Raw genomic sequence first — 15,526 nt, forward strand, 5'->3', positions numbered from 1 at the left:
TCAATTCTTCGCTGAACAAAACGTCATTCATCAGTCATCCTGTGTCGAAACACTGCAGCAGAACAGACCAGTAGAGCGCAAGCGCCTGCACATCCTTAATATGGCTCGTGCCTTGATGTTTCAATCCAATCTTCCAATATGTTTTTACGGAAGCGTTCTTGCATCTTCGTACCTAATAAACAGAACACCCAACAAAATTCTGGATTACAAGACTCCTTACGAACTGTTCTATGATAAAGCTCCTTCCTACGAAAACGTAAGGACCTTCGGGACTCTCTGTTTTGCTTGAAAGATAACAAGAAACAGAGATGAATTTGATGAACGCAGCACCATATGTATTTTCCTCGATTATCCTATTGAAAAGAAAGGCTGGCTTGTGTTTGATTTTCAGACAGAAAAAACGTTCATATCAAGAAACGTAATTTTTCATGAAGAAAAGTTCACAAACATTGAATCCTCTCCAGACATTAAACGGGAAGATCAAGTTGTTTTGACCTTACCTCATCCTGTGATTTTTTATGCTGAAATAGAACAAACACAAACTACTTAATTCGAATCTTCCTCAGGGGGAATTATTACTCCGACTGATCCTCCAACAGACGCTATACCATCCTCATAATCTGTCGTTTCAAACACTAAAACAGAAATCGGTAGAGGAAGACGACAGAAATAGACATATGTACTACTCAAGCCTTATGTTACATACGATGCCCAAGTTCAAGACTCCCATCACATTCTTCTTCCCACCGACTCAGCATCATTCTCCTCAAGTAAGAATCCTTATCCCTTAGCTAACTACGTCTCTTTCCATAGTTTGTCTCCTGTGTATCAGGCTTGTGTCGGAAAAGTAGCTGTTGAACATGAAACAATCAGCTATAATGAAGCCATGCGTGATCCTAGATGGAATAATGTTGTATTGTTAAAGCTGACGCACTCGGCAAGAACCACACCTGGGATGTTATAGACTTGCCTCCAGAAAAAAATAGCAATCGGATGTAAATGGATCTTTCGAATCAAGTATCAAGCCGATGGAAGTGTTGAGCGCTTCAAAGCTCGACTTGTTGTATTGGGGAATCGACAACAGGAGGTCGTCGATTACAAAGAAACTTCGCACATGTAGTCAAGATGACTCAGTTCGAATTCTTTTGGAGATCTCTCCATCTAAAGGGTAGGAACTATTTCAAATGGACGTGCATCACACACGTTCCTTCACGCGGAGCTCGATGATGAAGTTTATATGAAACTCCCACCTGGATTTCACCATCATCTCCTAACAAGATCTACAAACTAAGAAAATCTTTTAATGGTCTACGCCAGGCACCATGATGTTGGTTCGCGAAGTTGTCTACAGCACTGAAAGACTTCAAGTTTTAACAGAATTACTCCGACTATTCTTTGTTCGCGCTCAAGAAAAGATCATCCATCATTTATGCCCTCGTTTACGTTAATGACCTCATTATCGGTGACAATGACTCTTCTCTTATTACTCACTTCAAAGAGTATCTCAGTTGCAAGTTTCACATGAAGAATTTGGGAGTCATAAAATTCTTTCTTGGCATTGAAGTTTCAAGGAATAACGATGGTATTTATCTTTCACAAAAAAATTATGCACTCGATATCATCACTGAATGTGGTCTTCTCGGGTCCAAACCGGTAGATACACCGATGAAACAAAATCAAAACTTGGCTCATGACAAAGGAGTTTTACTCTGAACCTGCTAAGTACAGACGACTTATTGGATGCCTAGTCTACCTAACGGTAACAAAACTGGACCTTAGCTACGCCGTTTAAACACTGGCTCAGTTTCTTCAAAAACTGCGCCTCAGACATTGGGAAGCAGCTCTCAAAGTAGTGAGATTTCTCAAAAATGATCTAGGTCAAGGTTTCCTCTTAAGCGCGAAGAACGACCTCACTCTCTCTGCCTATTGTGACTCAGATTGGGGCGCCTGTCCACTGACCAGAAGATCACTCAACCCGTTATGTCATCATGCTCGAGGGTCACTTTTTTCTTGGAAGACAAGAAGCAACAGGTTGTGTCACGATTGTCAGCCGAAGCTGAGTATAGGTCCGTGGCTATGACTCTTTGCGAACTTAAGTAGATCACCGAGCTAATGAAAAGTCCTGTCATTCGACAACTGTCACCTACTTCCTTATATTGTCATATCAAGATGCTCTACATATTGTAGCAAACCCGGTATTTCATAAAAAAACAAACATATAAAAGTGGATTTTAACAAAAATCCAAATATATTTAAGTCCTGAACATCCAAAAAAAAATACAAAACATAAAAATTTGAATAATGTAAGACTACATATTTAAGTTTACATAAAAATTAGTTCAATTTAATTATTTTGATGGAGAACAAATAGATATTTTTTTAGTATTTTGAATATCTAATAGATATAAACCAAAAAATAATTAATATATTTAAGTATATAAATTCGATTTAGATATTTTTGCTATCCAAAATATTTCAGCTTGGATTGGATTTAGGTCTTATTATCCATATATTAAAATTTTAGATTCATTTGATTATTTAATGAGTTTTGGTTTGTGTTTAGTATTACTTTCAAATAGAATTCGGTTCTTTGGATCCAAATATTTTACCTAGATTTACTTTCTTCTATTAATATAAAGAAAAATAAAATAAATGTAAAACAAATATTTTGGGCTTATTTTACATACATTATCATTAGACCATACCTTAAGGATACCAATAAAAACGGTTAAGCGTCATGTCAATATTGTTGGGCATGTTGTAAAATTGACGTATTTTATAACTAATAAAGTGTACCTTCTTATAAAAAATTCTTGAAAATATAATAAAAACATAATACAATCGAGTGAAAGAGGTTTAGGATTGCGTCGAACATAATGTGGTCTCTTCACTTGGCACCTTAATTTTTTTTTCAATCGATTTCACGAATTGTTTTTTCTTTTAAAGCTTTCTTAATTTCTGATTTTTTTAACAATTTGATTATATTTCTAATTCTTGGTCTAATATGAAAATTTTTTAAAGAAAAGTAACATTTGGCTAAACTAAAGTTTTGATTTTGTGTGTGGTGTTTTTTACCTCAGTTTCCTTAATTCATAACCAATCAACATTATTTGTTGCATTCGTGTACGTAAGGTTGAACAATGGTCAAGTTTGGCAAGGTACGGAACTTTCAATTTTCGAAAAGCATTTTCATTCTAGCATTTTAGTTGACGTGAATTATAATGATTTTGTAAAAAAAATTCAATAATGATATTATTCATTAGTTGCACAGAGAGAACTTCAATTTATTAATACAAAGATTAAAAATGCAGAAATTAAAAAATGAGCTTATTAAAACAAATAGTCTGTGAACAAATTATATTATCTGTGTTGGAGTTTAGAAAAATTATGTGGAAAGACATTAATTTTTAAATGATTGTGAAACTGTCACGTCAACATTCTAATTTTTAAATGACTATAATGTTGTCACGTGTCAATTAGTGTGTGAACATTCTATTTTAATATACATGAGATATATCATATAAATCATCTACAATAAAGTGGTAAAAACACATCTTAAAGGATAGTATATTATAGGGGTTTTGTTCTACGTTAGATGGCAAATAAATCGATGGGTGATTGTGATTGTTGTCTACGATTTGACAAACATAACGTTTGCCTAACTTTGAATAAACTTCAATTTACTTAGGCGTTCGGGTCATTGGCTTATAGAGATGGTATAGTATATTCTACAATTTGAAACCAGAATTGAATGCGAATATTTGTGATAAAAATGAATTTTAATTCCTTTGCCTAGTGCCTACATATATTGTGTAGCCCCATGTTGTAAGAAAGTAGAGGTATGAAGAAAATTATACAAATTTTTGGCTTTTAATGAATAAATGTGTATTCGTGACAAAAAAAAGTGAATAAATCCGTACAAATTTGTAGATAATACATGTTAAACCAACCTAGTTCACTATTAAAATAAACTAGGGTTTAACCGCGCTACACGCGGTTTATTTGCCTATAAATTTAAAGATTTTAAATTTTAAATATAAATTTTAAAAACAAAAAATTAAAATTAATTAATTCGAATAGAAAAAGGTTATCATGTTAATGATGTTAATGAGTCTTGGAACAGCCGGAGTATATAGTCCATTTTAAACAAACAGTCTTAACCTATTTGTTAAAATAATCAAGTTGTCACTATAAATCCCTTAGATTGCAAGAAACCCGACTTTCTATTTTTAAGTCCAATTTTCTGCAAAGTGGAGAAATACTAATGTACCACATATAGATGTTTATAGGTTCACTCTATATTTTCCTTTTAAGTTGCAAAAAAAATGAACTTACATCCTTTAAAAAGAAGTAACTACTATAATTTAAATAAGAAGGAAAATACATCATTAATCTTGTAAGTGTAACTAATGATATTTAGTTGTGTCCATTATTAGTCTTATCATTTGCCCAGATCATAATTTTAAAGCAAATGTAATGTGTGGATCGCAATGCATTGCATTAAGTCAATACTCGGCCCATATCATAGACACGTAAAATAGCTAAAAATGATACAAAATCAGATTTATTTCATAACATACGGCAAAGCCTATATACAATATACAACACACTAAAAAGCCAAAAGCTTCAATTAAATTCAAAACGCATCACAGCCAGCAAACTAAATCATCAAACATAAGAAAGAAATTACTAAACATAAGTTTAACCAACAAAGTTTATAAGAGAGATAGTTCAATATTGCAAAGATAAAGTCTTAAATTGGAAAGAAACAAAGCATAAACTCTTAGTCACCATAAACCCATCACTTACACACATCCTAGCCACATTTGGCTTGCTTTGAATCTTCTGCCTCAACATTATCAGCAGCCCTTTTCACCCTCTCACCACCAGATTCTTCAAAGCGTGTGGAAGGACCATCCTCAGCAACTTCATTCTGCAAAGTTTTCTGGGCATCTGTTACAGTCACATTTTCTACATTGCCTTCAATTTCTGGATCTTCTGGAATGAGCACCTTTGTCACAGTCAAACTTTGGGTCTTGCCAGTCAAATTGTGAGTTGATACCTTCACAATGAACTTGCGAGTCTGGCCTATGGTATTGATCAGAGCTTGAGGCACCGGAACCAAGTGATCATCTCCCATATTTTCATTCGCCTAACATATATTTAAACGATTGTCACTATCTATATCAAACTATTTTGAGAAAATACAGTTTCAGATAACAAAGATATACATGTTTGTAATTACCTCGAAATAACTATCAACCAACTCAGAAGCTCTCTTGCCAGTCAAGTCCTGACCAGCATCACCAAGGAGCACAAAACACGCCTGATCATCATTGTCACACACAGATATCTTGGCTAGGTACCTGTGTCATGAGCAGTTTTATAATTAATGCACTGAAGTATGAGTATAAGTAAATCTGAACCACTTACTGTGCAACACCAACAATATCACTCTTCCCACATTCTTTACACATTAGGGTGGTAGGTCCTTTGGTTGCTTTAGTGTGACCCCCACCACAACCTATGTAATACCATCCTGATCCGTGCACAACATCACCAACAGTTGCTATGCACTCAAACCAAGCAACCTGCAAAACGTTTTAATAATTATATTAGAATCTGAGTATATCATAATGAGTGTGTTACTCATTGGTATGTACTACCTTGACAGCTTCCTGCTTCATATAGGAGAAGAGCTTGCCTATGGTCACTGTCTCATGCTTAGTGACAACTTCCGCATCAACTTTGTTAGCAACAGCTATGTTTAAGTTCAACCTGAAGACAACGTCCAAACATCAGACAACGATGGGATAACGAAGAACAATATTTAAACACACGAATGCTTACCAAGTGAGATAATCTCGGGTTGCTTGAACATCACTATCCAGAAATACCCGTGATGACGTCATAGATGAGAGAGTTAGGACACCTATAACATATCCAATCTTATAATACAAATGCTAAATTATAATGTAAAATGAGATGTAGAATTATGTATATCTCTTAATTCCTCACAAATGTTTTCAAATGTCTTATAGCTAATAAGCCAAATTCATTCAAATGCAGCTCTATTACTCAAAGCTAACTAACCAGATAAGATCCATTGACCATCATATGTAACTTCTTAAAACATAGGAAAAAGCTGATGATACGAACCTCCAAAACGTTTCGGGTTTAAGGTGGTGACCAAAATAACACTTGCAGCTCCACCAGATGCTTTAAATTTTCCATTAAAATCAGAGGCAACCTTGTCCCAGAGGTACAACTTCATCACTGGACCACTATAACATCAAAAAATGTTTGTTAAGAGTGTCAATATATGATTATGAAAAAGATACAGATTAGCTTACTCGTGTGTTTGAACATGAAGCAAAACTCGGCGGGATGAAGCTATATCGGCATCATCTAGCACGAGACTGTCATTGAGAACCTGCCCATTCACGAGCTTGATGTGACCAACATAATCTGCAAAATAAACAATCAAACTTAGTGCTTTATATCTTATAAACCCACCATGAAACCTTAATATCTAAGAATGTACCAGAACATTATCCTACCCAAACAATGCTGAATATATTAGTTTGAGTTAAACACATCATCTAAAGTTAGATTAAACATTATAATATACAACAGTGAGAGCTTACCATAGAGATCCCCTCTCAAGTCGCATGCAGCATCGAACTCCTCATATCCATGGAACCGGAAACGGTCCTCAGGGAAACAAACCGAACTGTCCTCTAGATCAGAGAGGACAGAAGACGATGAGAAGGTGATGGTGACACTTGGTTCAGCCACCCGATACAAAGTCTTGTTATTAGACCCGTAAAAACTGTTAAGCTTGTAAATTCCACCAACTTTCATGTGTGGCAGATAAGTATCTATCCTCCCAGCTGGAATGAAGCCCTGTATAACAGTTTCCTGTTATCAACAATAGAGAAATTAAATTAGGAAGCTAGACAGAAAATCTTAGAAAAATAAACACAAACATTAAAGATATTCAAACCGCAATGCATCAACAACAGAAATAAAGTTATGGTTCTATTACCAATAGCAAAAACTTGGTACAAATTCATTAAAAGAACCAAAGAATAGAACACTAAGTTTAAATATAAAACGATTTAATAGCATCTCGACTAAACAATTTTTTAAAACTAAACCGCAAAAGAGAATTCGGTTTATATCTCTTGGTCGATGAGAAGCATCTCGAGACCAATAAGCATCTTCGTCACAACATTTCGAGCTTCCCAAAAATGGATCAACCGAAATCTCAACTCGCATCCATGAGGTCCGAATTTCACATCCTTGAAAGACATCACTTCCACAGCTTTGGCGGAGACAATGGCTTTTCCCTTGGCGCCAGAGGAGACAGCGGCTTTGCCTCTAACGCCCAAAGAGACACTGGTCTTCGTACCTGCAGAGGAATATGAGCGTTGAATTCATCAATGCGTTTATTTTTCTGTAGACTAAACTATCAATATAATAAAAAAAAATTGTTCATATCAGTGTCTTAAATCACGAAGCTTTAGACTCAATAACTGTTCTGGTGATCAAACGGATTCTATGATTTGATAACAAAACGAACAACAATAAAAAATATATAGTTTGTTCATCTCATTGTTTTAGATCACAAAGCTTCATACTCTATATTTTTCGGTAATCAGACCGAGTATATAATTTTGATAACCAAAAGATCAGGTTCTTACATTCGGGGTTCTTCGAATTAGACACGCCGATCGAGAGCCCGGAAGAAACACCGGCCTTTCCGCTGGGTTTGGTCAGACCGGATGAGACAGACGCTTCGCTTTTGGCTTTCTTCGAGTGGGGATCGCCGTTAGAGAGGCTGGAGGAGACATAGGTTGTACCGGTGGGCTTAATCGGTCCGGGAAAGGAGTCAGGATCAACGCCTTTTGGTTTCTCCGAACGGGTTTCTCCGTTGGAACTCATTGCAATTGCGATGTAGTAATGAAACTGTAGAACAAAATCTGATCAGAATAAAACTCAGATCGAGAGTTTTATAAACAAAATCTGAAGGAGAAAAAGAAAGTGAATCCATTAATGAGATTAAAGAGAGACGAAGTGGAGGAGGTAGTAATGTTCGAGGATGAAATCATCAAACGGAACAAAGAAGAGGAAGAGCAAAGGTTCCGTATCGATCAGAGAATCAGGGTTTGAAGATCTGAAGAAGGTGAGCTCGAGTCGGATTAATCTCGTGTATCCGTCTCTCAATTATGATGGGTTTTGTGGCCCAACATCATTTCACGATCGTTTTTTTTTTTTAAAAGGGAAGCCCAGCTGACGTGTCAAATAAACAACTTCTTATTGGACGATTTTAATGTCCTACGTGGACATGCTCTCTGATCAGTATATGCCCATTTTATTACTTGTGTGATTAAGTGGCTCTCTCTCTAAACCTTTTTTCCTCCTTACACTCTGTTTTGTGCGTTCCACTCTCCTCCGACAATCGGTTAATTGTTCACAGCACTACTGCCGGTGTTTCTTCTTTCCTTATCTTGGTTTCCCTTTTGCTACTCGTATTTGTTTTTCTCATCTCCGATATGTTAAAACCTTAGGATGGCGGCAGATCTAGTTTTAAGATCGAGCCCCGATTGGTTTTTCTTGTTGAAGCCGGCTCTTTCTAGTGTGGCAACGAGGTACTTGAGCAAGGAAAGCAGGTGTACACAGTTTTAGGGTGCGAGTAACGTTCCGTTTTTGTTTAGACTTTACAAAAAGTTGCTTAAATTATTAAATGTTAATACTTTGATTTCATTTGGACGAAAAAAATTTCATATGAATATGTAAACGCATAACCAAACTTAAAGAAAACCAAGCCATTTAAATTTAAATTACAAATCGGGTGGGCCTATCAGTAATAACTGGACTTAGATTTTTGACAAATTATGGGCTGATAAGAAAGCGATAACGTTGTTAAATTTATGAAAGCGTTAAATGTATTCGAAGATTATTAAAATGTCAAACTCCAAAGTAGAAAATTAGCTACAAAATTGCAACGCTGATCCTTACATATTTCCATAGCTAAACTATTAGCTTTATTTATATGTCCCGCATCGGACACATATGTGATCTTTGGGCAATATATATGTGTGTGAGTTAGGCTCGTCATCAATATGATATCAGAGCTTATGAGCTTGAGTTGTTTCCGTTGGACCGTTTTCTACCCACATCTCGAAAAGGGATATTAATATGTCCCAACACATCGGACACATATGTGATCTTTGGGTAATATATATATGCATGAGAAATTCTTCACTTTTTAGTTAGCTTTTGGGTGTGAGTTAGACTTATCACTAATAAGCTTAGGTGGAATTTTATTTCTTCAAGTGGTTAATGAAATATTGTTAATATCTCAAACTTTGAAGTTTAGGGTTCTATTTGTCTTAAGAAAATACAATTAATTATTATTTACATAGATTAATAAAAATAAGTTTATATGAAAGATTCAATTGGTGTAGCTAAAACCATTCAAAAGATCGTCTAGTGGTATCTAACCATAAATTCTCATCTATACTATACTAAAAAGGGGATATAAGCTCCTCTTAGGGTGTCCACGTAAGCATAAAAAAATTGTCCAATCAGAGAGTCCGAATTTGCCACGTCATCTCATTTATTTTTTCGTAAAAAATGAAAAAACAATGCAAAGGAAAGGATCGAACCCGGGTTAGTACGACATAAATATAAAGCATATACCACTAAGCCATTGAAACCTTCTTGGACACATATACAAGAATCACTAAATATGTAATCACAAACTCTTATGTAAATTTACAATAATATGGATTCAACTTTCAAGACTCCGATACTTTGTTTTGTAAAAAAAAATAAGTAAGTGACTAAGCTAATATATTCTTTGAAAGTGTGAGAACATTGAGAAATATGAAAACACAGAGATTTTTGTTTTCGTGACAAAGTTAAGAATTTTGTAAAAGTAAGTTTAATATATAAATTTTCGTGACAAATATGAAAAAGCATAGATTTTTGTACAATTTTGACAAAATAACTCAAAACATAGTTCTCTAATGTCTTAATAAAATATTTTTGAAGGGTGCAATAATTAAATATATCAATTCAATACATTTTGTAATTTATAGACAAAACAATAACACAACAAATTTTGAAACATTTTTTTAACCTATCGATTTCTTTTCATGAGAATCCAACTAAACAAGATAAAAAGCAATTAGATTTATTTAGTTACCATTTTATACAATTTTGATTAATTTCAAATTGTAATAATGTATCTTTTTGAAGTTACAAAAAAATAATGTTCTTTCTTTATTACACTAGCATTATATATGGATTCCATATACACAAATAAATATAATATAACAACATAAGCTTGCTTTCCCCGATTCATATGAAAACTTTTTAAGTTATCCACCAAAGCAAATTAATTAAATAAATCAAATTGTTAGAATACAACAAATTAATATATAATTTTATTTTAAATTATTTAAAAAGTGTATTTTCATAAGAAACAAAATAATAAATAAGTAAAACCGATTTGATGGTAATTTTTATGACATATATATATTATGTGAACGAAATATAAGCTTAATATGAAAAAAAAAATCTTAAATACAAAAAACTCTAAAATTAACAAAAAAAAATAATAAAAATTAAACTATGATATCAATTGAAAGCTTCTTAGACAATATTAATAAAATATTTAAGCGATAATTAGACAAATTTGATTTTTTTTTGCCAGCCAAAAGTTTATTATTAATTAGCATCAATTATTTCAAGATGTTTAAAAAAGATGGACTTAAATGATATATGAACTATGAAATAGTAGTACTTTGTAAAGCTGACTTAGATAACACATCTGCACATCATTTCCAGTCATTTTTTATGCCTAAATTCAATTTATTCAGAGCAGTTATTCCACAAAGAGATCGTATGAGATATTGTTTTGATATTCAGATTTGTTTCTTGACTGTTAAGAAGATTGATAGCTGTAAAAATGTCTCTTCCGAATATAATATGTCTATAACCGAATCCCCAACATGAGACAACTTTGTTTAAAAAGTAAATAATTTCATTTTTCTTATATTATATAATAAATATATATTATTTACTGGTAATAAAAATATATTTATTCATCTATCACAAATATCTATGCAAATATGTGAATCAAGTACAACAATCAAACAACATAGTGATTTCCACAAAGATAATTTAAAAAATATATTTATGTTAGGTAGTCTTATTTTACATTTTTTAAATAATGTAATACAATATTATACATTATTTTCTAGAATTGAGAAATACATATATATCAGCTAGACAAATTAAGCGATAATTAGACAAATTTGATTTTTTTTTTCAGCCAAAAGTTTATTATTAATTAGCATCAGTTATTTCAAGATGTTTAATCAAGGATGAACAAAAAAATAGGATGGACATAAATGATATATGAACTATGAATAATATTTTGTAAATCTGACTTAGATAACACATCTGCTCATCCATTTCCAGTCCTTTTTGATGCCTAAATTCAATTTCTTCAGAGCAGTTATTCCACAAAGAGATCGTATGAGATATTGTTTTGATATTCAGATTTATTTCTTGACTGTTAAGAAGATTGATAACTGAAAAAATGTCTCATTCGAATATGATATGTCTATAACCGAGTCCCCAATATGAGATAATTTTATTTTAAAAGTAAATAATTTTATTTTTCTTATATTATATAATAAATATATATTATTTACTGATAATAAAAATATAGTTATTCATCTATCACAAATAACTATGCAAATATGTGAATCAAATACAACAATCAAACAACATAATGATTTCCACAAAGAAAATTAAAAAAATATGTTTATGTTATGTAGTATTATTTTATATTTTTTAAATAATATAATACAATATTATACATTATTTTTTTAGAATTGAAAAATACATATAATATCTTATCGTAATAAATTAATGTTAAAACCTATTAATATACGTCAGGCGCATATTAATGATAATTTTATAATTTATATAAAAAAATAATGTTAAAACCTAGTATTTAATTATTAGTTTCCCTTAGAAAAATCCATACTCTAGACTTTCTAACAAATTTTGTAGTCTCAGTTTTTGTAAGCTCTTGTTTTGGCACTCAGATGTTTTCAAATTTATGTATTCTCATTCATTGGAATATATATATATATATGTACACAGTTGATTATGTTCACAAACTTCCTTATAAATATGCTAACGAATCTCCCAAAGTCTCAAATAAAAAATAGTCTCTCAAAGTCTCAGTTTACCAAAAAAAGCTTCTCTTTCGACTTGGATACAATAATCTCAAGTTTGTGCTGTCAAATGTGATAATGCATGACAAGTTATTGAACGTCTGAAAGTTGGTCAAAGCCAAGAATACTGGATAACATATTTAATTATTGTAGGACCTATGTAATGATTTGTCGATCTAGAAATTCAAGCGAACTTTAGTATAAAATAATGTAAGAAATCATACAATAAAGTTGTCACTGTTAATTGTAAAATAGAAAGGATCGGACCAAGTTCGTGTTCTGTAGAGTACTTAAGCATAGTATGATCTATTGTTATTGCTGGTTTCTTTTAGACCAAATTCAGTTAACCATTGTGTGGATAATGGATAAGCTATGAAACCACGTCAACATTTTAGTCGATGTACAGTAATAGTTCAGAGTATTTACATGTTGCTATGCTTTTTCGCTTATTTTATTTGTCATTAATTTATTTTTAATATATGCTTTTGTTATTTCGTCCAACAATCTGTATTGACCGTTTGGCCAACCATCTTTAAAACAAATAATCGTCTTCAGTTTTGTTCTGCGTTCGCCGACGGTCAAAAACACGTGCGGAAATAGATTTTGCATTCGCTTTATAATGCTTATATGATGTTAATTGCTTTTGAGAAAATGATAATTTATTTATCTTCTCCTGTAAATTTTAGTAACATTTTTTATTTTAACATTAGTAATCAAATTTAACTTATGCTCGTTTAGAGTTGTGCATTAAGATTTTAATTTAGTGATTAAAAATAGTAAAAAAATTAGTTGGTCCAAGGTTTGCATTAAGATTTTACCTAGTGAAATAAAATATTATAAATAAATAAACATTAGTAATCAAAATTAACTTATGCTCGTTTAGAGTTGTGCATTAAGATTTTAATTTAGTGATTAAAAATAGTAAAAAAATTAGTTGGTCCAAGGTTTGCATTAAGATTTTACCTAGTGAAATAAAATATTATAAATAAATAAATAGTCCGATTATTAAATACTTTTAGAAAGAAAATATCACCGCCGCCTCCGTTACCCAGTCAATGCCCATATGCAAGCAAACCCAAAAGTTATGACAGACCGTTCTGGTGGCCCCAGCTACCAAAACAATTGTGTGGCTTACTTATTTTCTAAAACCATTGCAAAATATTATTCTCAAACTCTACGTAGACTATTAAATTATATTAGAACGAAATAAGAAAATATATTTTAATTCAAAGAAGCATGCGATTTTTTCACTAAAAGAACAAAATTATTTAATTTAAATATTTCCATAATTTTAGCCACAGATAATACCTAGAATCCATAAATAAATTAAATAAAATAGTCCTTAACTTCCTCCAATCAGAAATTAAATAATCGCAACGATACCACAAGTTTCTAGAAGTTGCCAGCCAATCGCAGAGAAAGTAAAGTCACGATTTTCATTAGAACACCTGACCATCTTTTTCAGTTGGTGTCTATTTAAATCAAATACTTTAAAATATCATTTATTAGTAGATTTAGGTCTCTCATGGTTACAAAACATAGTACTTTATTATACATGCATGTAGTTCGCTCCTAAATGCTCATAACAATAGTCTAATAGGCTCGTAATTCGTATAACTTCTCCAAATCTAAAATCAAAATTTATGTATATATTCTAAATAACTAATGTGTATTAGTATTCATTATAAACAATACTACAAGTTAAGAGTTTGACTCACTACTTGAGGATAAATACTTTGCAGTAACGAGAAAATTTAGAGAGGTCAAGTATCACAAAAATAAGTACGAGTTGGTTTCGATGTTTTCTCAATATATCAAATATTAGACTGTCACAAATAAAAATATTGGCGGATTGCCAAAAAAAAAACAATAAAAATGAAAAACAAATATTGGGGGCTAAATTTAGAAACATCGAAAAGCTTAAGGACCCTATAAACACAAATTATACAGAAAAAAAATCTTCACCAGGCCCCACTGTTTTCAGAAGAACCCAAAAGCTCCTCAAGATACTGTTCTCCCAAATCCTCAAACACAACTACATTATCTAACTTCACGGAGCTGTGATCAAAGTCAGTGTCTTTCGTCTTCCTATTGGTCATTCTCCTTCTCATCGAGTGTTTCCTCTTCAACGCCACCACCGGTGAACACCCATCCTCGTAGCTGTACATAATCTCCGAAAGCGACTCTTTAACTCTCTCCGCCGGAAAATTTAATATCGCCGACGAGCCTCTCATGGAAAAAGCCGCTTGGTCATAAGCAAGAGCCGCTTCTTCGGCGCTTTCAAACGTTCCGAGCCAAACCCTAATACCGTTTCGGGTTGAGTCTCTTATCTCCGCCGCGAACTTCCCCCATGGCCGTCGTCTTACGCCTCTGTACGACTTCTCTGGCTTTCTTGATGTTCCGGTCTCTTCCTCTGTTTTGACCGGAACGTTTTGCTGTGTGGACTGCTCGATTAGTCCGTAGAGAAGCATTTCTTCCGAGTCGTTCTCGTTGAACGGGAGAGAGTAGTTGTTGGACGATGAGGAGGAGAAAGATTCGGGAGAATATTCCGGCGAGAAGGCGGAGAACGGTGACTGAACAAAATATGGATCCATATAGAAAACGAGAGTGGGATATTCAAGGGGATACTCTGTTTTCTTTCTTTCCACACTACTCTGTTTTCAGTTAGGATCGTTAGTGGCTTGACGATGTCTATATATAGGGAGAGAAAAGTTTGCAAGCGTATTAAATGTCCAAAAGAGACATGATTTATTACTGTCTTAGAGCATCCCCATTAGTGAACCCCATGAAAGGGGTTCACAAAACATTTTTTAATTGATTTTTGTTTTTAAAAAAAAAAAAAAAAAAATATTTTTTCGGACCAGTCGCGGGCCGCCACGTGCCGTGGGGCCCGCACTACAGTGATGAACCAGGTTCACTGGGAAAGGGTGGAGAGAGACAGGTTCATCACTATTCCTTATTTTAATTTTTTTTTTTTGGGAATGTGTGTGAACCCCCCATAAGTTCACTAATGGGGGTGCTCTTAGTAAAGTGTGATGTCATGTAATAAAGGGTAAAGAGTATTTTGATTACATTCAGATGAAAAACTATGTTGCTTCGTCGAAGGTTCGAACAAAGACATTTTGCACGTATCTTCTCCTTGGTAAGTTAATGCGTCTTATTTCAAAGAAATTTGGTAAAATTAAGACGAAACTGAGAAGATTATTATGACCTTTGCGCAATGATGCAACATACAAATAAAGAATTAGCTATATAAAATATTT

At 33.0% G+C, this 15,526-nt stretch overlaps 2 protein-coding genes and 1 pseudogene across 3 annotated transcripts; 1 reads left to right on the top strand and 2 right to left on the bottom strand.

The window, feature by feature from the left end:
- Positions 1 to 2,507: 2,507 nt before the first annotated feature.
- On the bottom strand, positions 2,508 to 9,905 carry LOC103836070. 2 transcript variants are annotated; one of them, XM_033279251.1, is made up of 6 exons: positions 6,354 to 9,905; positions 5,851 to 6,284; positions 5,667 to 5,778; positions 5,434 to 5,591; positions 5,246 to 5,366; positions 2,508 to 5,152 (listed from the first exon to the last, which is right to left on the bottom strand). In XM_033279251.1, exons 2-6 carry the CDS (start codon positions 5,910 to 5,912, stop codon positions 4,817 to 4,819), a joined length of 789 nt encoding a protein of 262 aa, XP_033135142.1. In that variant the 5' UTR covers positions 5,913 to 6,284; positions 6,354 to 9,905; the 3' UTR covers positions 2,508 to 4,816. The 2 variants fall into 2 exon arrangements, with proteins under 2 accessions (XP_033135142.1, XP_033135137.1); XM_033279246.1 differs by having other exon boundaries at positions 5,851 to 9,905.
- Positions 9,906 to 14,031: 4,126 nt separating this feature from the next.
- Positions 14,032 to 14,923, bottom strand: LOC103833785 (ethylene-responsive transcription factor 1B). Its single transcript, XM_009109848.2, has one exon. It carries the CDS (start codon positions 14,855 to 14,857, stop codon positions 14,225 to 14,227), a length of 633 nt encoding a protein of 210 aa, XP_009108096.1. The 5' UTR covers positions 14,858 to 14,923; the 3' UTR covers positions 14,032 to 14,224.
- A 494-nt stretch (positions 14,924 to 15,417) lies between these two features.
- On the top strand, positions 15,418 to 15,526 carry LOC117129049 (annotated as a pseudogene).

This window comes from Brassica rapa, chromosome A01 (genome assembly GCF_000309985.2).
Source record: "Brassica rapa cultivar Chiifu-401-42 chromosome A01, CAAS_Brap_v3.01, whole genome shotgun sequence".
NCBI lineage: Eukaryota > Viridiplantae > Streptophyta > Magnoliopsida > Brassicales > Brassicaceae > Brassica > Brassica rapa.